The 27,940-nt window shown below is 43.5% G+C and overlaps 1 protein-coding gene across 1 annotated transcript in view; it reads right to left on the bottom strand.

The window, feature by feature from the left end:
• GAREM1 (GRB2 associated regulator of MAPK1 subtype 1) overlaps nucleotides 1–27,940 on the bottom strand; it is a 286,008-nt gene that overhangs the window by 22,288 nt on the left and 235,780 nt on the right. Inside the window, exon 4 of the mRNA XM_030213918.1 lies at nucleotides 7,815–8,990. Within this exon, the coding sequence (XP_030069778.1) occupies nucleotides 7,815–8,990 (1,176 nt within the window). The remainder of the gene's footprint in view (nucleotides 1–7,814; nucleotides 8,991–27,940) is intronic.

A 27,940-nucleotide genomic window follows, 5' to 3' on the forward strand; every position in this document is an offset into this window, starting at 1 on the left:
ATAGCGGAAAGACTGAATGAATTCTTTGCTTCTGTCTTTATGGAACAAGATGTATGAGATCTACCTGTACCGGAAACAGTTTTCAAGGGTGATGATGAAAAGGAACTGAAATCTCTGTGAACCTGAAAGATGTACTTAGCCAAATTGACAAGTTAAAAAGTGATAAATCACCTAGACCAGATGGTATACACCCCAGGGTACTGAAAGAACTCAAACATTAAACTGCTGATCTGTTGTTAGTGATCTGTAACCTATCATTAAAATCATCCACAGTACCTGAAGATTGGAGGGTGGCGAATGTTAACACTGGTTTTTAAAAACGGTTCCAGTGATGATCCGGGAAATTACAGACTGGTAAGCCTGACTTCAGTGCCAGGGAAAATAGTGGAAACTATTATAAAGAATAAAATTTAAAAAACAGCATGGGTTCAGCTTTGGGAGGTCTTGCCTCACAAATTTGCTTCATTGAAGGTAAACATGGTAACATAACATAAAGTACATGACGGCAGATAAAGACCTGAACGGTCCATCCAGTCTACCCAAGATAAACTCATTTTACATGGTATGTGATACTTTCTAAGTATACCTGAGTTTGATTTGTCCTTGCCATTCTGAGGGCACAGACCTTAGAAGTCTGCCTAGCTTGTGGATAAAGGTGAGCTGGTTGATGTAGTGTATCTAGATTTTCAGAAAGCTTCTGATAAAGTTCCTCATGAGAGACTCCTGAGAAAATTAAAGAGTCATGGTATAGGAGGCAATGTTCTGTTGTGGATTAGGAATTGCTTATTGGACAGAAAATAGGGTAGGGTTAAATGGCCATTTATCTGAATGGAGGAGGGTGAATAGTGGAGCGCTGCAGTGATCTGTACTGGGACCAGTGCTATTTAACATATTTATAAATGATCTGGAAAACGGAGTGAGTGAAGTGATTAAATTTGCAGATGACAAAAAACTATTCAGAGTTGTCAAAAAGCAGATTGTGAAAATTTGCAGGAAGACCTTAGGAAACTGGAAGACTGGGCATCCAAATGGCAGATAAAATTTAATGTGGGCAAATGCAAAGTGATGCACACTGGAAAGAATAATCCTTATCATAGTTACCTGATGCTAGGGTCCATCTTAGGAGTCAGCACTCAAGAAAAAGATCTAGGTGTCATTGTAGACAATATGATGAAATCTTCTGCTCAATGCGTGGTAGCAGACAAAAAAAAGCAAACAGGATGCAAGGAATTATTAGGAAAGGGGTGCAAAATAAGACCAAGAATATTATAATGCCGCTGTATTGCTCCATGGTGCAACCTCACCTAGAGTATTGTGTTCAATTCTGGTAACTGTATTTCAAAAAAGATATAGTGGATTTAAACAGGATTTATCCTCAAAGCTCCCCATCATGAAACGCCTAGCCACCCGCCTGGGGCTACCCCTCGGCCACTTAGAGGGTCTATCCTCAGCACAGATCAAGTCGCCTGCACCTGCTGCTTGTGCTCTACACTAGTACCCTCCTCCTACCAACTGGGTCCCAACCACCTCTGGGCGATTCTCTATCAAGTTATCCATGGTGATTTCTAGGTTACTGGGGCCACACTCCCAGTGGTCCCACAGTTCCCAGAAAGCACTCACAGACCCAATACACAAAATACCAGGATTCTTAATGAGTCCAGACAGGCAGAGGCAATAAACCGAAACATGCTTATTGACACAAAACTTGGAATAAGTGCAATCAGCAGAACAATAACAGGTAACTGAAATATGGATCAATTATAACACTATATCTAGGTAGTACCTGGGAAGGTCGGGACATATAACCGTTCACAGAGCCTCAGCAAAGAGATCCTACTCTCTTTTCTTCCTGGCTAAGACTGGAGGCAAAACCAGTAACTCCTAGTTAACTTCAAACTCCAGGCCAATCAGAGCCCAGAACATCAATATTTGAAAATAGCTGGCTACATCACTGCAGCCACTTCTCCTTTCTCTGTGTTAACTAAAGAAGGAAAGGTCGGTTCTCTGTAAGAGCTCTAAGCACAAACATGCACCACCTGCTGGCCAAACTAGAGAAATACATTGCAGGAAAATATCAAAACAATTATCACATGCTTAAAACACACTATCCTGTCACACTCCCTCTTACTATTAGTAAAGGTGACTGCGTAGTTTTGAAACGGTATTTAACTATACATTTGCAATTTTGAAAGCCGCTAAAAACTTATCTCTTTACACTAGTCTAAGCATTTAGATCCAACTAACTGGTTTACAATTTGTTCTCGCTTCTCTATTATGACATAATTATTATGTACATTGTTACAGTTTATTTGCTAATCTGTTAATCCTCATCTTTAAGTCTTACTGTGTTAAAATTGCTGTAATTCATTCCTTGACTGTTTAATCCTTATTGTAAGCCACACTGTACTCAAGCCATCTTGGGAGAATGTAGGATATAAATGTCATCAATAAATAAATAAGAAAAGGTTCAATGAAGAACGACCAAAATGATAAAGGGGATGGAACTCCTCTCATATGAGAAAAGGTTAAAGAGGAGGTTAGGGCTCTTCAGCTTGGAACAGAGATGGATGAAGGGGGATATGACTGAGGTCTACAAAATCCTGAGTGGTGTAGAACAGGTAGAAGTGAATCGATTTTTCACTCTTTCAAAAATTACAAAGACCAGGGGACACTCAATGAAATTACATGGAAATATTTTTAAAACAAATAGGAGGACATATTTTTTCACTCAAAGAATAGTTAACAAAGAATAGTTAAGCTCTGGAACTTGCTGACAGAGGATGTGGTAACAGTGGTTAGCGTATCTGGGTTTAAAAATGGTTTGGACAAGTTCCTGGAGGAAAAGTCCATAGTTTGTTATTGAGACAGACACGGGGGAAGCCACTGCTTGCCCCGGGATTGGTAGCATGAAATATTGCTACTATTTGGGTTTCTGCCAGGTACTTGTGCCCTGGCTTAACCACTGTTGGAAGTAGGATACTGGGCTAGATGGACCATTGGTCTGACCCAGTATGGCTATTCTTGTGTTCTTAAGTCATCTATGCAAAACTGTGTCAACAACTTTGCTAAAATCTAATTAGGCAATATTTAGTGCTCTCTTTGAATCCAATTCTAATGTCACCCAGTCAAAGAATTTTATCAGTTTAATCTGACAAGAGCTATGTCTACTAAAACCATGCTGCCTCGAGTCCTGTAATCCACTGGATGCAAGGACTATGACTTAAGCAGTCCAGAGGAAGACATCAAAAATGGTATGGGGTTTGTGCCAAAAGATGAAAGAGACGTGAAGACCTAAAAAAAAGTATACCCTAGAGGAAAGGAAAGATTAAGAGCGAGAGACGATACAGATGTTTAAATACTTAAAAGATATTAATATACAAACAGATCTTCGTCAGAGATGGAGAAATGGTTGAACTAGAAGACATGAATTGAGGTTGCAGGGTAGCAGACTTAGGACTAACATCATCAAATACCTTTTCATGGAGAGGTGGTAGAAGCCTAGAATAATCTTCTGAGTAGGAGAGGGTGGTAGGAAATTCAAAAATATATGTGACACCCTTCTGAAAAATGATTCTGCTGCAGGTAGAAGGTAGGAGGATTGTCAGGGAGGTCACTAAAGCAACGGGGGCTGGGATTGCCAGCCTGGTGGGTGGATTTTGGAATGGTCAATCCTAATGGACAGGGTGAAGAGTTAATAAAAGAGGTCGTAATGAGAAAATTCTGGTCTTTGGTTGCCCATCCCCACCGAGACCCAGTCCCCCTTGGATACAAATGGAAAGACTTCTGAATCATTCAGTGGATGAAGCCCCTGCCACAGAGTAGTGGGTGCATGCGGGAAGTTCCCAATTTAGGAACGAAAAGGAGTGCTCAGGGGAAAAAGACATCCCTGGTAAAAGAAGTCGAAGCAGGGGAGCCTCACTTCTGGCAGGACATTCAATGGGTGTTCAGATGGGAATCCTGAAACGGGATGGGACAGGAGTAAAAGAGAAACCGTGCTGCTGATGAACAATCCCTGTTTGTGTTAAGTTTGGCAATAAAAGGAGACTATAACTGAAACTGATCTGAAACTGCTATATGCCCTGGCTATACATATCATTTTGCATGTTGAACTGTTTTCAAGTTGTTCAGTAAAAAACAGTTTGAAGTTTAATCCAATGACTGCTAGTTGTTTTTGTGTGAGTGTGGACTCGTGAGTGCCCACAGAAGAGTACCCTTTGGCCTACCAGGATTTGGCCTGCGCCCAGCTCACTTGAAGTCCCCCATCTGTTTTGCGACCCCTGGTCCAGGGTACCTGACCCGGGGGAGCTTAGCCAGTGGCCCTGATTGAGGGCGAGCCAGGTGTTATATATGGGTTACCTTCAAGAAAAAACAAACCAGATCAGATTCACTCAAAAAATACAGGACAACCTCAGCAAAAATAGTGAATCACAATATAAACACTTCCACTACTTCTGTATATACAGAAAAAGGGAAGAAAAATACCTCATCAAACTAAGGCACAACTCACAATAATGAAGATCGCTAAATTAACGATACCATATGCCCCCAGTTAAAAAATATTAATCATCGGTCAAACAACCTCCACTTAATGCTAATTTAAAGGTGCAATCAAAATTAGAAATAGCAAACCAAATGTGAAAAATAATATTTAACCATTTCTTCAACACAAAATGTCATGCAAGCAAAATCTCAAAAAGAAGAACACTTATCTTGTCAGAATAGTGTAGTGTTCAAAAGATGGTTGCTCAATATAAATAGGACAGCAGAAAACAGTGTGGCCCCGACCCGTTTTGCTCCAAGCTTCTTCTAGAGACCTCACTGTGTCCTACATTAGTGGGTAACCTCTCTTTGCAGTGGAGAGGTTACCCACTCATCCAGGACACAGTGATTTTGATTGCATGACATTTTGTGTTGAAAAAATGGTTAAATATTATTTTTCACATTTGGTTCAAACAAGACTCTCCCCAGACCTGGAAATACGGGACGTGGTGAGCTGCAGGAAGCAGAGCAGGAGCCGAAGTGGCCTCTTCCATTCTCGAGGGCGATGCAGCTCACTCTGGTGGATCAGCTTTCTCTAATTGGAGTTCGGACAGTGAAGAGGTGTCCCAAGCTGAGGTATGGAAGGAAGCAGTAGTTATGCTGACTAAACCTGACCCTGGTGTTTGTGATGCTGGATGTCTTCACCGCCTGGGGAAGAAGCTCCCAGGAGATATCACGCTTAAATTAATGGATAATCCAGGATCCCTTCAATCACAGGTACACATCCATAAAGATATACAATCAAGAAGATAGGCCAGAAGAGAAAGGTCTGAAGGAATCCCACTTCTATGCCAATTACATGCTGCTTCTCAATGGTGAAACCAGAGTACAAATTAACATACTCTTATTTCCATGCACCCACCTCTATCACACATGCTATCCGAATGGTATTGTTAATTTACACGGTATATTAGCTTGCTGAACACAAAATATCAGAGCAACAGGAAGCCTCACTAAGCAAGTCAACAAGAAAACCTGTTGACATAAAAAAAAAAAAACATGAACTGTGTAGTAGAGGCTTTATTTTTCTTATTATTGGTCTATAGGTTAAAAAAAAAAAAGCTTAGCAAATCAGGCCCTTTATGAGCAAACCTCAGGATGCTTCAAAAGGGGAGGCGACCAAGAATAATTATGGTTTTTACAAATACTTGACAGGTCAATAAAATAAATACATCAACAGTGTATGCTTAAATTGGATAATGAAAAGAAAAAAGGATATACTTTTAAGGTAAAAGGAGGTATTTGCTTGGTTTTTAACAAAATATTAATTGTTCTGTTTAGGTGATCAGGTTAGGGAATCTCCCTAGCAATGTGGTGTTAATTTCTGAGTGAATAGGTAATCCCCCTCAGGGCTGCCGAGAGGGAGGGGGGCAAAGTTCCCAGGACCCGGGCCTCAAAGGGGGGCCCGGCGTCGGGGTCTCTCTCTCTCTTGCTCCTGATGGGACCCAGGTGATCACGTTCCAACAGGAGCAGGAGAGAGAAAACTCTGGCACCGGGCCCCCCCTTGGAGGCTGGGGAGGACCCAGGGGAGCAGACACAGCAGGCTGGTGGGGAGCCCTGTCAGCAGAAGAGATCTTCCTCCAGCGCTGCTCTTCTTCACAGTCTGCCGCATTGCCTTCCAAGCGGCTGATTTTCACCTAAGGCTGCGCATGCTCAGTTTTGAAACCGAGCATGCACGACCTGATAGAAAAAGCAGCCGCAGGGGCAGGCCAAGTGGCAGAATTAAGAAGAGCAGAGCTGGAGTAAGACTCTTCTGTTGGCAGGACATTAGGATCCCCGCCAGCCAAGGTATTATAGTTGCAGTGAGGGGGGGAGGGGGGGGGAGGCGGCAGCAGCAGTGACGATCCTGGGGGGGGGGGGGAGGGCGGACCTGATCCCCCCTCCACCACCCTCAAATGAAAGGTGCTTCCATTTTAAAACCTATGAACATTTTGGAACATTTTTTGATACTTTGAGACTAATTTTAAAAACCATTTCCCTCAACAGAAGAGTGTTTTATGTGTAAAATTGGATCCTTTATAGACATGCACATAGGGGATGCATACATGGGCCAATTCTATATAGGGCACCAAACGTTTAGTGCTCAAGTGGAAGTTAACAGAAATTAATGGGAATGAAATGGCAGTTGGGTGCCTAAATGTGCTTAGGTGCTATTCTATAATTTGGCACCTAAGTGTTCTAGCTTTTAACTGCAAAGGGGTGGGGTCACATGGGCAGGTCATAGGTGTTTCGATTTTTTCAATGCGTGCTTTAATGACTATTGTCAGGCACCTAACTGCACTGTTCCCTCTAAGCTGAGCAGGAGTTGTTCACCTACAGTCCTGCCAGTGGGAGATGCTGTTTCACTATCACATTTTCAATAATGAGGGACAGGAAAGTTCTGCAGAACTCCAGGGAACCTGCCTGTCCCTAGCAATAAAAAAAAAACACAATATTGAAGCACTGTCCCCTACTGGGAGCAATGCAGTTTGAAGACTCCCATTCAGCTTAGAGTGAACACATTTACACCTGTCATAAAGAAGGCATACGTGACGGCACCTAATTCTGGCCTCAGAAAACAACAAGGCAAACAGTTTATGATATCCAAGATGGAGAACAAAAGAGAAGCAGAACTTTTTAGACAGATGTCCCTACCCCTGGTTTTTTGCCGTTCATGAGTTGGGACGTTTCATTTTGAAAAACAGCTATTCATTTTAGATGTTCTCAGCACAAAAACGTCCATCTCACAGCCATTTTTGATCAGAAAAGCTGGAAGTTTTTACTGTTTGAAACTGGCTGCAAGACAGACATTTCTTTTAGACGTTATGAGCAGGACGTCCCAATTCTGACTTAGACAACTTTTCGAAAATGCCCCTCTTTGTATGCAATCTGTTTTAACATTACTCCCTAAATAACCATACAGCAAGTTCTTATTGTTGGAAACAGGATTAGGGATGAGTCAATGTAAACAGATTCTAAGGGAAAAATTAAGCTACTATCCACTTCTGGGGTTGTGAAAGAAAAAAGTTTTTCACACTGATTGTTGGATTGGATAGTGGTACTGCAGTTTAACTACTAACAGACCACTAAAGGCCAATCATTAAAGGCTTGAACTCAGAGACCACCTCTAGTCATCTTGAAATCTAGCCAGCAATGCGGTTCGGTAATTTTGTTCAAGTGATTCGACTGCTATAAGCAGGGGATACTCTAAGTAGATGCCAGTTACTTTATTTACAAAACTGCGATTTAAAGTTAACCATTTTCCACACCAAAATAAAAAAAGGCAAAAAACTTACAGCTTCAGATTTTGGAGGCACTGGAGGTGGAGGTAGGGAACTATCCGTTGATTTTGTGGCTGTAAGAGCTCCAGGAGCAGGAAGTGGTGAAGTGCTGGACTTAGACTTTAGAGAGCTTCTGTAATGATCACATTTGCTCTTCTCACTCTGCGAGCGAGTTAGAGGTTGACAGCTATACTTTTCTATCCCTTGGTCCAACCATAGCTCTTCATAAGGAAGTTCAGTTTTGGCTGGGGGACATGTTGGTTCTTCAGTCACTTCAGGAAAAAGATAATCGCTACCGCTGTCACCAGAATCCTGATGCTGAGGTAAATCACAAGGAAACATGGCCCAGTCGCTGCACAGGTCTCTACATCCGTGCAGATTGACTTCGCTGTTTCCATGTAAGTTATTTCCATAAACACAAACTGAGAGTCTGTGAAACGACTGCGTGAGCTCATCTCGAGCATAGCTAAGGGAGTTTGGCATATGGTTATGTCCACTGCATCGACTTTTTTTGGGGCTCTTTGATTCCTCATTCCAGTCTATTTTGACATCTCGTACAGCCCGGGAATATTCATCTATATCAAACTGCTCTTGGCAGATACTATACCACTGCTGGGCCAAAGTGTCATGCCACATCTCCCCTTTCACTAGGTTTTCTGGGAGGCTGAACTTTGGAACAGACAAATGCAATGGAAAATGCATTGGGATAATTTTATTTGCACGCAGCACACAACAAACCACAACAGTCTTGGTCTGAATGTTAACAAGCTTGTAGCGATGTCCCTCACGAATGAAATGAAGATCATAGGAGTTTCTTGGTGGTGGACTGGGCACAATGACATTAACAGGCAGCCTTGTTTTCTCTACAATGTTGCGAATTGTGTGTTCCCCTTCTTGCATCTGAATTTCTAATGGACTGCGGGTGCTGAATCTCCCTTTACACTGGAAAGGAAGGCTAATGCTTTCATTGGTTCTATGGTTCATACAGATAAGGCAAGGCATTTTGCCTCTGCCCAACTTGCTGATGGAATTCAGTTTTCCAATCTTCTTAAAAATGGTGTTCAGTCGTGACTTTTCCTTGGACGTTTTTGCATAAAGAATTTCTGCCTGCCCCATTAGAGTTAGTTCATCCCCAGTACAGAGAGTGATGTTGTAAACTTCAGTGTCTTCATTGCATTCACCTGATGCAACCTGCAATACATAATAAAAGTCTCAAGATTTTTGTTTCATTGTGTAGGCAATGTGTACTTCAAATCTTATATTGTAAATTTAAGCCAGGACCTACAGTGGCAACATTAAGGCTTCTAAAGTTAAAATGATCATATATTGGAACTGAAATAAAGTTCTGAATAAAAACCTACACTTTGTAAACTCATTAAGGAGCTCTTTTAATAAAGCACCTTAAAAACTAGGCTTAATGTGTCAGGTACTTAGGGCTTTAAAAATTTTTTTATTGCATACTAATTTTTCCATTAGCACATGGGACATACAAAAAAATTAAAGCGGAAGCACACAGTGAGTGCTTCTGCGTTGTCTGCATTATCCAAATAGCGCATGCGAATGGGAACATGCTAACTGGATAACACTTTCATACCCATCTCCACCCATGACACACCCCCTCCCAAAAATAGCACATACTTAGAATGCAAAGTGGCAAACTATCACAAAACGCTTTAATACGTTTTGTGGTAAACCTTTTTTCATGTGCTAAATGCATGTTAGGTTAATACCCTTTAGTAAAAGGGCCTCTAAGAGTCATACAGTTCCATTGTCTGTTATCTTCTGATTACTCATCAGTTCTGCTTTCCCCAATACACTTTCTCCGTCAGACTAGTATTGAAATAATTTCCGTAAATCCCTTGTATTTCTGTTAACATTATCATTTGGTTTTTTTTTTCCTATTCTGAACTGAAGAAGAGTGTGTTAGCATACAAAATCCAGTCATGTTAGTCCAATTAAAAGGTATCACCTTATATGTTTGTGTTCATTTCTTATTTTATTTCTGTGCATTCACGTGGATTAACATGAAAAGAACAGATGGATTTTTACAGTAAGCAGTTATATATTTTTAGCTACCAAAATTCAGCATTTTTTTCTTTGCTTTATTACAATTTCAAAACTACACTAAGCAAAAATAAAATATACATCAACAAATAACAGTTGCAAAAATAACAAATCAAGGCAAACACAAAGTCACAAAATCCTATACAGTACCTCATCCCTTGAGCTCACAAACTGGAAGAGAGCTGGCAGCTCAAAAATAGAAACAAAAGTTAAATGTTCAAATGCATGCTTATTAGGTGTATCATTAGTATTACGCTAACATTATATTATACCTCTGGTATTTGAATTCCAGTGCTGTTAAATGTGTATATTTTTGATACTGTTTCAAGGTACTGTAGTTCTATTATTAGGTTTCAATTTACTTTTTTCAAGTTTACCTCATTTATTGTATTTATGTTTATTCTTGGTTATTTTATTATGCTGTTGACAAAATTGTAAGTTTTATGTTAAACTGTACTGGCTGTATACCGCCTTGGGTGAATCTCTTCATAAAGGCGGTTAATAAATCCCAATAAGTAAATAAAGTAAAGGAAAAGTACAGCCCTTACAATGTGCAGTATTTACCCATATAACCTAATTCTCCTAATTTGTACTAGTTGGCCCAGAACTGACAACACCTGATGCAACATGTGCCTCTAAACATTGTTCATGGTTCTTAAGCTTTCAAGGGCCCTGTTTACTAAGCTGCGCTGTAGATGCGCTAGCGTTTTTAGTACGCACTAAAAATTAGCACATGCTAACGCTAGAAACATCCATGTCTGTAGAATTAGCGCATGCTAAAAATTCTAGCGCACCCTAGTAAACAGGGCCCCAAGTTTATTAGTCTTGATATGCCGCCAATCAGTACCCCCGTCAAGGTGGTTTACAATAACAAGTAAAATAAAGGGTTGAAAAGACAGAAAAAAAGGGAAGGAAAGTGAGTGAATTATAATGCGGGATTGAGGGGAGGAGAGAAAAAGATTCTTAAGAAACTGCTGCAGTTGTAAAGGTTGCCGAAATACATATTCTTTACCCTAAATTTTTACAAAGCACTTTCTAGGGTACCTAAAAAAAAAAGTCATACACAAATTTAAAGCCTTAGGTCAAAAAGACAAAAATTCCTGCTGTACCTTATGGGTAGCTGTGGATATGTCAGTAAACCTGATGACCAAAAGACAACCTGAGCATGGATATTAAAAACAGAAAACAAAACTTCAACCTTCTGTCTCTCTCCACAGCAAGCAAGAAGGTAACAATTAGAGTTGCCTACTTAAAATATTCCTGTAAAGATGTCTATAAACATGTGATTAAATGTAGTTCACCTGGATCCAGCTACCCACAAAACATTTGAGGGAAGGCGCCTCTACTGATATTAAGTATCATTCACATAAAATGTATCAAGTAAAATATTAGCTTTAAAATAAATCTATTTTAAACATTTTAAATGATTTATAATACTCATTTCAAGTAAGCAAAATCAGCAAAATGAAGCCACGCTGAAATGCATCTCAACAACTTCATTAAAAGTAGCAGATTTAACCACAATATTAACTGACCACTTCTGGTCTTATTCATAGGAACAATATTTTTTTCTATAACTACAGTCTTTCTTATTTCTATTTTTGGAATAAATCTTGTGCACATATAAGCTATAAATTCTTTCCAAAATCTCTTTCCTGATCCTACTTTTCAGTTATTTGTGCTGTATTTATACCATACATGGAACAGCAAGAAGCTTGCAAGGAGTTCTGCCAGGCGTTGGGACAGTAATAATCCTGATTTATAATCTTAGTGGAAATGGGTAAACGTAAATAACAACCAATAGCCATTATTCAATTAAATCTTTTAATCGCAATTAATTCCCCCAATTAAAAATTTTGAATGCTCTTATTTGCATTTTTAATCTCTGCCTGGATAGTGCTGTTGAATATCCTCTCTGACTGCCGCAGCACTATGTGGGTGGTCAGAGTGGATATTCAACAACAGATGCTCATGGTGGGATTGGGGGGGGGGGGTTCTTTTAGAGGCGGGGATCTTTGGGGAGGGGGATGATCTTTTGGGAGCTTTGGGTGGGGGTGGATGCTCTTGGGGAAGGGACATGTTTTGGGAGGGCATCAGCAAAATGAAATTCCCCTGATATTCAGTCCGCTACAACCAGGTAAAGTTAGGATAGCGTTGCTGTTGATTAATAGCTATTAACGTTTGTGATTCAAATGCAAATGTATTAATGCAGACTGCTGTGGCCTCTATATCCACCCCTTCCCCCGACAGCATCCCTCTTCCTAAACAGCTGCCTCTGAAGACCTCCAGCAACAGCATCCACCCTCTCCCAAAGATTCCCCCCCTCCCCAGGCTTACCTTAACAATGCCCTGGTGGTCTAGGATAGGACAGGCAGGATCAACTCCCACTTGGTCCTGCTTGTGCCAGCAGCTGTCTCAAAATGGCAGCCATGACCTGTAGTGGTAGTCTCATAAGACTACTGTTACAGATTACACTGGCCATTTTGAACCCAGAGCAGGCATGGGTAGGGACTAGAGGAGATTGATCCAGCCCATCTTACCCTAGACCACCAGGGCATCATTAACACTGGCCGAGGAGGGGCCTACAGGGGGTGAGGGTCCGGAAGGGGTGTGGATGTTCTTTTGGGGGGGGGGGCTCTTCGGGAGGACAGATGTCTTTGGGGGGAAGGGGTGAATGTGCAGATCACAGTGGTCAGCATTAATGGCTTTAATTTTAACCACCATTAACATCTGCATATTATAATTGTAAACGTTAACCATGATTAATCAACAGCACTATCTAAAACATATCTTCTGTAAAAAGTAATACATATCAGAAAGAAAAATAGCAATCTGAACAATTTTGTTGGAACTGGAACCTGAATTATATAAAAAAAAAAAAAAAAAGTGTGAAGTTAGATGAAGACCATACAGGTAGTATACACAATTTGCTTTTCCAATTCCAAAGATCCCATTTTCTCATAACCAAAGCTACTTTGTGCTTATCCTGTTACTATTTTTGTCTCCAGCATCTCCTTTGGGAAATGTTCTGTACTGTTGCATGTACCACCTCTTCTGTGAAGGAATTTATTCTAACAAGCTGAAACCCACAAAACATTTGCAGCAAGTATTTCTATTAGACCACCCTCTCTCCTGTCTCATAATTCCCTTTTATATTGTCTCCCATTACTCCCTCACTGATCTCACCCCTCCTTCATCTCCTCTTCTTTTTCTCCATTACCTCTCTAACCTCTCTGCCCTCTCCCTTTATCTTTCCCTTCTCACACCATGCCCTCTCACCTTTTCCCCTGTTCTCCCGCATCATCATAAGGGCAACCTGTTTAGTTCCAGTTTCAGCATCAGGTCATCTACCCGTGCCACATCTGTAGTCACCTGACTTGCCAATTTCTTCCTGTGAATGAAGATCCTGCTTTTAATGGATCCCGCTGATGTTCTACATGACAACTGCAACATCTCCCTCATCTCAAACCACTGTTTGTGGCTCCAGTGCAGCTAAACTATTGCTAGCATAAATGCAGGCTTCCTTGACTCTTATCTTCCCACTGTTGCAAGAAATCCTTCTTCCACCTTGTGGGATTCGTTGCATCCCAAACACTGTCTAAAACAGTGTTTCCCAAACCAGTCCTGGAGTACCCCTTTGACAGTCAGATTTTCAGGATATTCACAATGAATATGCAAGAAAGAGATTTGCATATAATGGAGGCGGTGTATGCAAATCAATTTCATACATATTCATTGTGCATATCCTGAAAACCTCTCTGGCAAGGGGGTACTCCAGGACTAACTTCGGAAACACTCATCTAAAGATATTTCTGCCACAATGCCTATTCACCTTGAGGGTCACATCTGGTCTCAATACAGTGAAGATACATACCTGTAGCAGGTATTCTCCCAGGACAGCAGGCTGATTGTTCTTACGATTGGGTATTCATCCGCGACAGCCCAGGAGACCAGCAAATCTATAAGCAAACAAAAACTTTCTAGAACGCACCAGCGTGCAGGCAGAGCGAACCGCGCATGTGCGAACGGCTTCCCGCCCGCGGTGCGAGTATGCCCACCTCAGTTTAATAAAAAGCAAAACAGAGAAGTAGAACAACTCCAAAGGGGAGCAGGGTGGGTTTGTGAGAACAATCAGCCTGCTGTCCTTGCAGAATACCTGCTACAGGCTGCTTGTTCTCACGATTGGGGTATCCCTAGCCCCCAGGCTCACTCAAAACAATGAACATTGGTCAATTGGGCCTCGCAACGGCGAGGACATAACATAGATTGACCTTAAAAGAAACACAACTAAGTGAGAGTGCAGCCTGAAAAAGAACAGAAATGGGCCTAGGAGTTTCAAGTTGTATCCTAAACCCTGAACAGATTCTGCAGCACCGACTGCCCAAACCGACTGTCGCGTCGGGTATCCTGCTGAAGGCAGTAGTGAGATGTGAATGTGTGGACTGATGACCACGTTGCAGCCTTGCAAATCTCTTCAATGGAAGTTGACTTTAAGTGAGCCACTGACACAGCCATGGCTCTGACATTGTGAGCCGTGACATGGCCCTCTAGAGTCAACCCAGCTTGGGCATAAGTGAAGGAAATGCAATCTGCTAGCCAATTGCAGATTGTGCATTTTCCGATGGCGACTCCCCTCCTGTTGGGATCGAAAGAAACAAACAATTAGGCAGACTGTCTGTAGGGCTTTGTCCGCTCCACGTAAAAGGCCAATGCTCTCTTACAGTCCAAGGTGTGCAACTTGCCTTCACCAGGGTGGGTATGAGGACAGGGAAAAAATGTTGGCAAGACAACTGACTGCTTAAGATGGAACTCCGACACCACCTTCGGCAAGAACTTAGGGTGAGTGCGGAGGACTACTCTGTTATGATGAAACTTGATATAAGGTGCATGCACTACCAGGGCTTGGAGCTCACTGACTCTACGAGCTGAAGTAACAGCCACCAAGAAAATGACCTTCCAGGTCAAGTACTTCAGGTGGCAGGAATTCAGTAGTTCAAAAGCAGCTTTCATCAGCTGGGTGAGAACGACGTTGAGATCCCATGACACTGGTGGAGGTTTGACAGGGGGCTTTCACAAAAGCAAACCTCTCATGAAGCGAACAACTAAAGGCTGTCCAGAGATAGGCTTACACGTTGAAGATAAGCACTAATTGCACTAAAGTGAACTCTTACGGAGTTGATCTTGAGACCAGACTCTGATAAGTGTAGAAGGTATTCAAGCAGGGTCCGTATAGGACAAGAAAAAGGATCTAGGGCCTTGCTGTCACACCAGACAGCAAACCTCCTCCATTTGAAAGGATAACACCTTTTCGTGGAATCTTTTCTGGAAGCAAGCAAGACTCGGGAGACACCCTCTGAAAGACTCAAGGAGGCAACTTCTAAGCTCTCAACATCCAGGCCGTGAGAGCCAGAGACTGGAGGTTGGGATGTAGAAGCAACCCCTCGTTCTGGGTGATGAGGGTCAGAAAACACTCCAATCTCCACGGTTCTTCGAAGGACAACTCCAGAAGAAGAGGAAACCAGATCTGACGAGGCTAGAAGGGAGCAATCAGAATTCATTGTTCCACAGTCTTGCTTGAGTTTCAGCAAAGTCTTCCCTACTAGAGGTATGGGAGGAAATGCATACAGAAGGCCTGTCCCCCAATGCAGGAGAAAAGCATCTGATGCCAGTCTGCCGTGGGCCTGAAGTCTGGAACAGAATTGAGGGACTTTGTGATTGATCTGAGTAGCAAAAAGATCCACCGAGGGGGTGCCCCACGCTCACAATGCCCATGTTGAGCGAACACTCGTGAGGTTGCATGACCCTGCTCAACCTGTCGGCCAGACTGTTGTTTATGCCTGCCAGATAAGTGGCTTGGAGAAACATGCTGTGATGCCCAAAGCCACATTCGAACGGCTTCCTGACACAGAGGGCGAGATCCAGTGCTCCCCTGCTTGTTGGTGTAATACATAGCAATCTGATTGTCTGTCTGAATCAAAATGATGTGGTTGGACAGCCAGTCTCTGAAAGCCTTTAGAGTGTTCCAGATCGCTCATAATTCCAGGAGGTTGATCTGAAGACCCTTTTCCTGAAAGGACCACACTCCTTGAGTGTGAAGTCCATCTACATGAGCTCCCCACCCCAGGAGGGATGCATCCGTCGTCAGCATTTTTTGTGGCTGAGGAATTTGGAATGGACGTCCCAAGGTCAAATTGGATCGAATGGTCCACCACTGAAGGGAACTGCAAAAATCGGTGGAGAGATGGATCTCATCCTCTAGATCCCCTGTGGCCTGGCACCACTGGGAAGCTAGAGTCCATTGAGCTGATCTCATATGTAGGCGTGCCATGGGAATTACATGAACTGTGGAAGCCATGTGTCCTAATAGTCTCAACATCTGCCGAGCTGTGATCTGTTAAGACGCTCGAGCTATGGACACTAGGGACAGGAGATTGTCTGTCCTTGCCTGGGGAAGATAAGATCGAGATGTCCGTGTGTCCAACAGAGCTCCAATGAACTCCAATTTTTGAACCGGGACAAGATGGGACTTGGGATAATTGATCATGAAGCCCAGAAGTTCTAGCACCCGAATAGTCATCCGCATGGATTCCAGAGCGCCTGCCTCCGAGGTGCTCTTCACCAGCCAATCGTCGAGGTAAGGGAACACATGCACTCCAAGTCTGCGTAGCGACGCTGCGACAACTGCCAGGCACTTTGTGAAAACCCTGGGCGCAGACGCGAGACCAAAGGGCAGAACACAGTACTGAAAGTGCCGAGTTCCTAACTGAAATCGAAGATACTTCCTGTGAGCTGGGAGTATCGAGGAGTGGGTACAGGCATCCTTTAAGTCCAGAGCGCATAGCCAATCGTTTTCCTGAATCATGGGAAGAAGGGTGCCCAGGGAAACCATCCTAAACTTTTCTCGGACTATGAAATTGTTCAGGGCTCTGACAGTTTATTGTAAGAAGCTAAGCTCGCTTGCCTTGATTGCAACAGTACTTGTGCATGGTCTACTATTTTAAACCTCAGCAGGACTGCGATCCTACGCTTTGTTTTAGAGTTTGTTTGACCCCTGATGTAGACGCTTGTGTGCATCGAAACACGGCCCGTGTCGGGTCCTTCTTTTTAGCATAATAAAGATTGTTGGATTTACATCTCTGGTGGTGATTCGTCCTTTGTCAGCCTCTACTTTTGCTTACTACATTTGCCCGTCGTAGAGGTATTTTTCTTGTTTTGTTTTTTTGATTACTCCCTGTCTACCTCTTGAATTTGCTTTTCACTGAACACATTTCATAATATTGCTGTTTTTCAGCATAATTTGATAAAAGAAGAAAATAATATACATACACACTGAAAAGTTGATATATAATCTTATCTGATGTGTTTCTACCTACCTATTCAACAGACAATACTGCAAATACAGTGGGGGAAATAAGTATTTGATCCCTTGCTGATTTTGTAAGTTTGCCCACTGACAAAGACATGAGCAGCCCATAATTGAAGGGTAGGTTATTGGTAACAGTGAGAGATAGCACATCACAAATTAAATCCGGAAAATCACATTGTGGAAAGTATATGAATTTATTTGCATTCTGCAGAGGGAAATAAGTATTTAATCCCTCTGGCAAACAAGACCTAATACTTGGTGGCAAAACCCTTGTTGGCAAGCACAGCGGTCAGACATCTTCTGTAGTTGATGATGAGGTTTGCACACGTCAGGAGGAATTTTGGTCCACTCCTCTTTGCAGATCATCTCTAAATCATTAAGAGTTCTGGGCTGTCGCTTGGCAACTCGCAGCTTCAGCTCCCTCCATAAGTTTTCAATGGGATTAAGGTCTGGTGACTGGCTAGGCCACTCCATGACCCTAATGTGCTTCTTCCTGAGCCACTCCTTTGTTGCCTTGGCTGTATGTTTTGGGTCATTGTCGTGCTGGAAGACCCAGCCACGACCCATTTTTAAGGCCCTGGCGGAGGGAAGGAGGTTGTCACTCAGAATTGTACGGTACATGGCCCCATCCATTCTCCCATTGATGCGGTGAAGTAGTCCTGTGCCCTTAGTAGAGAAACACCCCCAAAACATAACATTTCCACCTCCATGCTTGACAGTGGGGACGGTGTTCTTTGGGTCATAGGCAGCATTTCTCTTCCTCCAAACACGGCGAGTTGAGTTCATGCCAAAGAGCTCAATTTTTGTCTCATCTGACCACAGCACCTTCTCCCAATCACTCTCGGCATCATCCAGGTGTTCACTGGCAAACTTCAGACGGGCCGTCACATGTGCCTTCCGGAGCAGGGGGACCTTGCGGGCACTGCAGGATTGCAATCCATTATGTCGTAATGTGTTACCAATGGTTTTCGTGGTGACAGTGGTCCCAGCTGCCTTGAGATCATTGACAAGTTCCCCCCTTGTAGTTGTAGGCTGATTTCTAACCTTCCTCGTGATCAAGGATACCCCACGAGGTGAGATTTTGCGTGGAGCCCCAGATCTTTGTCGATTGACAGTCATTTTGTACTTCTTCCATTTTCTTACTATGGCACCAACAGTTGTCTCCTTCTCGCCCAGCGTCTTACTGATGGTTTTGTAGCCCATTCCAGCCTTGTGCAGGTGTATGATCTTGTCCCTGACATCCTTAGACAGCTCCTTGCTCTTGGCCATTTTGTAGAGGTTAGAGTCTGACTGATTCACTGAGTCTGTGGACAGGTGTCTTTCATACAGGTGACCATTGCCGACAGCTGTCTGTCATGCAGGTAACGAGTTGATTTGGAGCATCTACCTGGTCTGTAGGGGCCAGATCTCTTACTGGTTGGTGGGGGATCAAATACTTATTTCCCTCTGCAGAATGCAAATAAATTCATATACTTTCCACAATGTGATTTTCCGGATTTAATTTGTGATGTGCTATCTCTCACTGTTACCAATAACCTACCCTTCAATTATGGGCTGCTCATGTCTTTGTCAGTGGGCAAACTTACAAAATCAGCAAGGGATCAAATACTTATTTCCCCCACTGTACATATTTTGCTGTTTTCAGTTATTACACTGCTAATGAAGCTGGTTAAGTGGACTGAGCCTCAATGGCAGAGATCACACTAATTAATGAAAAGCACAAATGAACAGCTGAAAAGTAAAATCAAGACATAAAAGAAAAAAACAAACAAACAAACAAACAAGAGGATCTGGCAATGATAAAGTGTTAAGTAGTTAACATAGATAAAATAAAATACTTTATGAAAGAAAGCATGGAGACCAAGAAATAAGACTTAAATAAAGGTCAGAAGAAAGAAAAAGTCCAGTCAGTATTGCAGAAAACAGATGTTGACCTAATTTAAATCAGCAGTTAAAGCAATTTCTGGCAACTGAATACTTAGGACTGTAAAAACAAATGCTGCTCTCACCACAGCTGTACTCTCATTGATGATGGTATATAGAAAGGCCAGGAGCAAACAATGAGAAAGTAAAGTTGCTTACCTGTAACAGATGTTGTCTGTAGACAGCACAACTTTTGAGGCACACAAGTGGATGACATCATCACACACTGCAAGGACAAAGCAGCTCTTCCAGCTGGACTATGTCCCAAGCTCGCACGCGAGGCATCCTCAGGAGCAGACGGACCTGGTTCTGAAGCTTGCACCGCCTTTGCTCGGGTAGGAAGACCATCCCCGAGGCTGTGTCGAACAGGACCCCCAAATATTCTAGAGATTGAGAGGGGGGTCAGGTGACTTTTGGCTATATTGACGACCCAGCCCAGAGATTGCAGTACTGAGACCACTCTGGCTGTAACCTGATGACTCTCTTCTACAGAGTCTGCTCTGATGAGCCAGTCGTCTAGGTACGGATGAACCTGAATACCCTCTCGCCTCAGAAAAGCAGCTACTACCACCATTACCTTGGAAAAGGTTCGGGGAGCTGTGGCGAGGCCAAAAGGCAAGGCCCGAAACTGGAAATGTTTTCCCATCACCGCAAAATGCAGAAACCTCTGGTGCGGGGGCCAAATTGGTATGTGGAAGTAAGCTTCTTTCAGGTCCAGAGACGTGAGAAACTCTCCTGGCTGTACCGCCGCTATGACGGAGCACAGGGTTTCCATGAGAAAATGCCGCACGTTCAGAGACTTGTTGACTTCTTTTAAGTCTAGGATAGGCCGAAAAGACCCTCCTTTTCGCGGCACCACGAAGTAAATGGAGTAACAGCCAGAGCCACATTTGGCGGGAGGCATAGGGGAAACCGCCCCTATATGAATCAAGCCTTGCAAGGTCTCCTCTACCGCCGCCCGTTTGGCGGCAGAACCGCATCGGGACTCCACAAACCCATCTCTTATCGGGGCATTGAATTCTATTCCGTAGCCTTCTCTGATCAGGTCCAAGACCCACTGATCTGAGGGAATCTTGGCCCACTCCTCGAGAAAGAGGGAAAGTCGTCCTCCTATCACAGGAATCGAGGAGGGGGCCGGCGCACCATCATTGAAAGGGTTGCCCTTGAACTCCAGGTCTTGAGCCTGCTGCTGCGGAACGTTTGTCTGAGCGAAAGGAGTTCCTCTGCTGAAAACGGGCACGCGACGTGAACCCAGCAGACCGCCCCGGGCAGTACCTTCTAGCTTCACGGAAGCGAGGTCTGTAAGAGGAGGGAACCGCCAGACCCTTGGAAGAAGGCCGCGGCCTATCCTCGGGTAAGCGCTGGGGTTAGGCATCCCCCAGGCCTTTCACAATTTTCTCCAACTCCTCACCAAACAGGAGAAGGCCTTGAAAGGGCAACTTCACCAACCTTTGCTTAGAGGCCATGTCAGCTGCCCAATGCCGTAGCCACAGAAGATGGCGAGCCGCCACCGCTACAGCCATCTGTTTAGCCGAAGCTCTGACCAGATCATAAAGGGCGTCAGCCAAAAATGACAAGGCCGACTCCATCTGCGGTGCCACCTCCGAAAGGGGCTCCGCTCCATCTCCGGGCTGTTCCACTGCCTGTTGTAACCAAGCGAGGCAGGCTCGGGCAGCATAGCAGCTGCATGCAGATGCCCATAAGGATAGGCCTGAAATTTCAAAGGACTGTTTCATAGCTGCCTCCAGGCGACGGTCATGCATATCCTTCAGGACAACTCCTCCTTCCACTGGGAGGGTAGTTTTCTTTGTCACAACCGTGACCAGGGCATCCACTTTAGGCACTGCTAGGTGCGCCAAGTGCTCCTCACTTAGAGGGTATAATTGCCCCATAGCCCTGGCAACTTTCAAAGGCCCCTCGGGGTCAGCCCATTGAGCCGTGATATGCTCTTGGATGGAGTCATGCAAAGGAAAGGCTCGAGCAGGCTTCTTAGTACTTGCCATCCTCGGTTTCCCGGAGGAGGTCTCAGTACTCCCAGGGTCTTCTATAGAGAGGACCTGCAAGGCATCAGTAATAAGTGCTGGCAGCTCATCGCGGTGGAAAATCCTCACCGTGGAAGGATTATCTGGATCCGGTGGCAATCCTGCACCTTCTTCTGGCTCTCCAGACCACGAAGGTCTGCCAGACCCCTCAGAGTCCTCACATCCTGACCACGGGGAGGAAAAAAGGGGGTGTGCCACTCTCTGAAGGGGAATCCACCCTTCTGCGCTTGTCTTGCGGCCATCTGTCAGGAGAAAACGCGCCTGACGGTAATCCAAGGCCAGACTCCACTGGAGGGGATACAGAAAACAGAGCCGCAGGGGACCCCTGCAGAAGAACCCTTTTTAACATGTATGCATTATCAGCAATAAAACAAATTCAGGGGAAAACGGCTCACCCTGGCCTCCCGATTCCAGTCCGGGGGAAACAGCTCTTTTATCAGCCTCCACACGAGGCGCCCCTCCAGGCTCAAACCCCTCCGCCTCAGCGGGGGTCGCACCATGCTGTTTCAAAATGGCGCCCACTGCCAGCTCCACAGAGTGGGAAGGAACATCGCTCACCATGATCGGGCCGGCTCTACCATCTGAAAAGCACGCCTTACAGAGCCCCGCTGCAGATTTGCGCTTGCCACAAATGGAACAGCGCTTTACTTTCTCAGCAGCCATCGCCGAAAGCAGCGGAAATTCAAATTGGTGGATTCGCGCCAAAATCGTCCCAAACGCGGGCCCTCCCCGGAGGAGCTACAAAATGCTCTTACCTCACCAGACCGAGTCTCCGAGCTCCTGTCACGCTGCACAATCAGAAGAAAACCTCTTTTCTGGGATCACAGCGCGAAAGCACGACGCAACTTTTTTTTTAACGCTGTGAGGAAAGTTTGAGGCAACAGCGAAAGAGGCAAATTTCCAACTCCGGAGGATCAGTAGCGTGGGAAAGGCAGGGAAAGGGCGAACCTATGTGCCTGCATCCACAGCGTGGGCAAAGACAGGGACAGGGCTTACCTATTTGTCTACTTCCACATCGGGGGCCGGGTAAGGCAGGGAAAGGGCTAACCTATTTGCCTTTAAAGTGGGCACCATCAGCCACAACATCCCTGCTACAATTGGCAAAAGCACAGGAGCCACCCCAGGCAGATTTTCTGAAGGAGCTTGAACAAGCTGCAACCACCCTGCTGGGGAGATATAGAATACTGAAGAGGCAGATGGAGCTAGCTGGCCATGAGGCACTATGGTTTTTCAGTGCTCTCTATCTCCCCCTGTTGGTTGATGGACACGACCCACTTGTAATGGATTCATCTGCTTGAAGACAAGGAATTATGTACTCAGCCCTAGGACCTTTTCAAAGTGGCCAATTTATAAGCATAACTCTCAAAGGTAGGAGTATAAATCCTTTGAATCTTAGGTCCTGTATTTATAGTTGCCTTAAACTCAGGCTTGCAACTGCATGGAAGACAACTAACTGCACTATAGGCTGAAAGCACCAACTTGTAGTATCCATGACACTGCTCCTTTGCGGCTGGACCTTTGAAGCCACAGTGCAGACAGAAAGAGCTGACATTTCCAAAAGAGAATCTACTCGAATGGACAGAATCTCTATCACTGCACAGAAGACTCTCTCTGTTATTCTTCCTGCACAAGCTGCAGTCTCCTCCCTGCCTGATGATGATTGCAGAGTTGACTGAGGAGATCCTTTTCAAGCTCTTGGAGTGAAGTGAGGGTGGGCAGACATTCTTTTACCGGATTGAAGACACAGCCAGAACCCCAACTTCGGCTGGGACATGTTCCACAGGTTAAAATAAAATAAACAAACAAACATTATTTATTATTTTGAAATGAAAGAAACAATAAACAATGTCAGGAGACTAATGAGGAAGGAAACCTCTCTGAATACAGGAGAGCTTTGTTTTTGTGTCCATTTGGCACAACAGAAAAACCAAAACTGAGGAGACCGTTGCATGCAGGAAGGTCATGCAGGCTAGAAACTCTACATATGTCTGAGCTACTTGTGTGACCGATTATGTCCTGCTTGTTGACAGAAAGAGCAAATACATTTTAAAATATTTTTCCTTTATATATTTACCAAATGAAGCAGCACTCAATTTTCCAAATCATATAAAGCTATTTAGTAGAATCATATAGTGCACACCAATATGAATTCCACAGAAAAAATGGAAACCTCTGATATACAAGTAAATGTCTCACAATACAAGTTATTCATGACACTGTTCTGTAAATGATTTTATCTAACCAGGGGACAATTTTGTAACAGGATGCCTTAAAGAAACTCCCCACAGCGTGCTGTCACACAAATTTACGCCTACTCCAAAACAGATGCAAAAATATGTGTGTCCTCACATTTTATAAAGTACATGTGAACTTTGCAACCCCACTTCTGCACCACTCAATGCTGACGTCAAGCAATGCTTATGTAACCCATGTTTATTTAAGAATCACAATACAGTGAGTGTATGTTACAAAAACTGGCATTTATATATGTAAGTACCAGCATCTGTACAAAAGAAGCTACTTGTTTTGTGAACGAGTACTTTTCTAAAACACTTTCTCCCTCTTCACATTCAGGAAAATACACATGTATTTCCCACAGGCCTGTATGTATTTTACAAAAGACTCTGCATTTATCAATCCTTTTGTAAAATAGCCAGGGAATTGTCTTCACCAGTCTGCCAGCAGTTGGGGCAGTTCCCATGTGTCTGGAATGGTCTAGCAGGATCATAAGGAAATTTAGCTGAAGCCTTAATAATAAGAAAGTTAGAACTCTTCCAATGGGTAGTTATAGTAATAGTTTTATCAGTTTTCTAAAAGTGTATTACAGTATCTTTCACTCTCATTTCCAATACTTCCTTGACAAGTGATGATAATTCATGGTTCACTTTCAGGTTCTAATTGGAACCAACACTAAAATCTTCACTAATATTTTCTACCAATATGTTACGCCTTCTGCTGTGCTGCACAGCTTACCACCCACCAGATATAAAGATAGACACAGACGCAATCTGAAAGAAAACAAGGCAGCCAGCAGACAACAGAAACAATATTTAAACAGAACATCTCCCACTGCAATAAAAATATAATTCTGAACAAAATTAGGTTTGGAAAAAAAAAGAGAAAATGTTCTGAATAGAAAGGCAGCACCAGTCTGACCATTGGACTAGGTGTCCATCTAGGGCAGCACAATTTAGGAGCGGCACCAATGCAGTAGTCAGCATACCTATGACAAATAATGCATCCGCATGTGCTTATGGTTCAAAAGTTCCCACCCCTCTCAAACTCCCTGTTTTGGAAGGGGTAGTACCTAGCAGGTCTTGAGAACGCATGGATGCTCAAGGCCTCGTGCCAGCTGCAATATTTTCCACAGGTATGCTGACTGCCACAATGCCACTCTAGAGGTGGTAAAGAAAGGAAAGGAAGCTGCTGAACAGCTCAGAAAGAGGAGGAGGGGGACAGAAAGGAGATGCTGAAATCAAAGAAAGAAGGAAAGGAGTAGAGAAGGTGAGAGATGCTGGACATCATGGGGACAGGGAAGGGAATAGGGAATGAGAGAGATTAGAGAGATGTGTATGGGGGGGGGGGGCGCTTAGGGATAGAGCAGTGGAGGACTACAGAGAGGGAAAGGAATGTGAGATGTTGGATTTGCGTGGGGTGGGGGGGGACCTTGAGCTGGAGGGTACATGACTGAAGATTCACTTAGGGTGTCAGGGCTGGTCCTGTTTTTATGGACTCGGAGGCTTGTTGGTTACATTTGCTTATGCAGAGACAACATCAGTGTAGTCATACAAATATTTAAAGGAAAGATCAGGGACATTTTCACTGTATGACATCAGAAAGGATTGTACTGGTCAAATTAAAGCTTTCGTTATAGCATTTTTCTTTAAACATTCAAAGAAACATTTTAATAAAAAATATTTCAGTGATGCATCAAATAATGCAGAAACGCTTTGAGAATTTAGCTATCATCAACAGCTGTCAAACGTTTAGAAATCCTTTATTTTGTTCTAAATTTATGATTCTCTTGGGAGGGTCCATTCTGTCTTTATGAGTTGGATTCTAATAGGGCACTGTACTAGCTCAGAGATAGATTCCCAGCACAGATGTGCCCATATTCATAGTCCCATTAATGCTTTTTTTGTTTTTTTTTAGCTGGGAGCTCTCTCTTGCATTCAGAAAGAAGTGAAGTTTTACTGATGTTGGCACAGGATGAAAATCCCTAATTAAATCTTTAATTAGCTGTGATGAGGTGTTTCTAACTTCTCTAGCAACTAAGCCCCCCATTTACTAAGCCTCTCTAGCGGCTGCTGCGCAGCAATGCTGACACAGCCCATTCCAAGTGATTAGGCTATGTTGGCATTACCGCACCGATAGCCACTAGAGAGGCTTAGTAAACAGGGGGTGGGGTAAGTTACAGCTAACTCGTTCTCCACTGCAACTGCATGATTTATTTGTTGCATTTGTATCCCACATTTTCCCACCTTTTGCAGGCTCAATGTGGCTTACATTATGCCGTAATGGCAATCGCCATTTCCGGAATGAGAAATACAAAGTGGTATTGCATTAAAGTTCGTAAATGATAGAGTAAATTATACAGTAAGTTAGATGATCAGTTCATTTCCGGCATGAGAAATAAGGTGGTAGTGCGTTAACGTTCATTAGTGACAGAGTGACTGAAGCAGTCGGGTATAGAGAGTTCGGTCTTGTCTAGTTCTGGTAGAGAGTATAGGGAACATGCTTGCGCTGGGCACAGACCAGTTCCTTTCCTTTGCACAGGTAAAAGAGAAATGGAGCCTTCAAAATGGACACATGTTATCATATATGCAGGCTAGACACTACTGGCAGCAAGTGAGAACGAAACATGGGGAGAGGGGGACGTACGGGGCAGCTGACCCCGTAATTACGAACATGACAGCTGAGGGAAACAGACTGACTACCTGGTATAAAGTACTGAAACGATCAGTCCCAGACAGCACCGTTGACATTGTCATACAGAGATGGAATGCAGACCTGGGTAACCAATACTCAAATTTACAGTTCAGCACACTGTTTGCCACACTATATGAGATGGTAACTTGTAACTTGGAAATTCTTGGCATGTAATTATACCTTGTGTGAGACTGCAATCCAGTTCACAGAGATGCAATGTGTCTGAGCCTGTGGTGGCAAAAGCATGACACTTTCAGTTGGAGGAAACATCAGTAGTCCAGACACAATGTCTCCTATCACCACCGAGCCTTCATGTTATTTCAATTTATGCAATACAATTAGCTAGGTCTCTGGGAGAATATCCCCTTTCCCCTAATTCTTCAGCAAGATCTCTGCTGGACATCCCTTCTCACCTCCAGAAGTCTAGTCATTTCCATCTATATTGCTTTTCCTGTAAGATTATGTCTGCCTCTTCTCCATTCTACCCTAAGTCAACTGTACCTTTAAATGTGTCTGTGGGACTGTTGTTGGCTATCTTCTTTTTGAGAGCAATTTGCTGTATATGAAATGTTCACCATAGGTGACCTGTGCAAAAAGTACCAAAAATGGGGTTACAAATAACAGAGATAAAGGCTATAAAATCTGGAGGGGCAACTTTCATTTATGAAAGTTTTGTGTACTATAGGGTCAGTAGAAAGGAACTATGCAATTTATTTTCACAACTTAGATGTTTTTCATGTTCCACAGCCTAAAAACTGCAGGCAAGAGAAAGAGGGAAAGAGGAATGGGACTTGATATACCACCATTCTGTGGTTACAATCAAAGTGGTTTACATACTATATACAGGTACTTATTTTGTACCTGGGGCAACGGAGGGTTAAGTGACTTACCCAGAGTCACAGGGAGCTGCAGTGGGAATTGAACTCAGTTCCCCAGGATCAAAGTCCACTGCACTAACCACTAGGCTACTCCTCTTTTTTTGATTCATGTAGCAGGACATATTTTAGATTTATTATTAATTCCTAGGTCCTCAATTTCTTTACCTTTCTACAAGCATATGCATCATTTAGATCCTATTTCATTGCCTCCATTATTTTCATATTTACAAGATGACTGTTTCCCTTATGCTAAAAGATCAAGTGTCTATAGAGCTCATTTTCAAAAGAGAAAAATGTCCAAAAAGTGACATAAATTTGCATTTGGATGTTTTTCTCACAAAAATGTGCAAATTGGTATTTTCCAAACCAATTTTTAGCCGTTTTTCTATGAAGTCTGTCAGAAGTGCATTCAAATCACAAGGGGACGTGTCAGGGGCATATTAAGGGCAGGATCTGGGTGTTCCAAATACTTGGATTTTTTCAGCCATAATGGAACAAAACAAAACCATCTAGGCCTAAAACTAACACTTTTTGAGCTAGACCTGTTTTTATAACGAATACCTTGAATGACCAGATGACCACTGGAGGGAATCAGGGATGACCTCTCCTTACTCCCCCCAGTGGTCACTAATCCCCCCCCCCCCCCCAAAAAAAAAAAAATGTGATTTAAAACATTATTTACCAGCCTCTATGCCAGCTTCAGATGTAATACTCAAATCTATTAGAGCAGAACGCAGATCCCTGGAGCAGTGTAGTGGTCGGTGCATGTGGAGGAAACTGTGAACCCTCCAAAACTCACCAGAAACCCACTGTACCCACATATAGGTGCACCCTTAACCCAAAAGGGCTATGGTAGTGGTGCACAGTTGGGGGTGGTGGGTTTGGGGGCGGCTTAGCAGACAAGATAAGGAAGCAATGGTGAGATGTGTACTTGGTAGT

The sequence above is a fragment of the Microcaecilia unicolor genome, chromosome 1 (genome assembly GCF_901765095.1).
Source record: "Microcaecilia unicolor chromosome 1, aMicUni1.1, whole genome shotgun sequence".
Classification (NCBI taxonomy): Eukaryota; Metazoa; Chordata; class Amphibia; order Gymnophiona; family Siphonopidae; genus Microcaecilia; species Microcaecilia unicolor.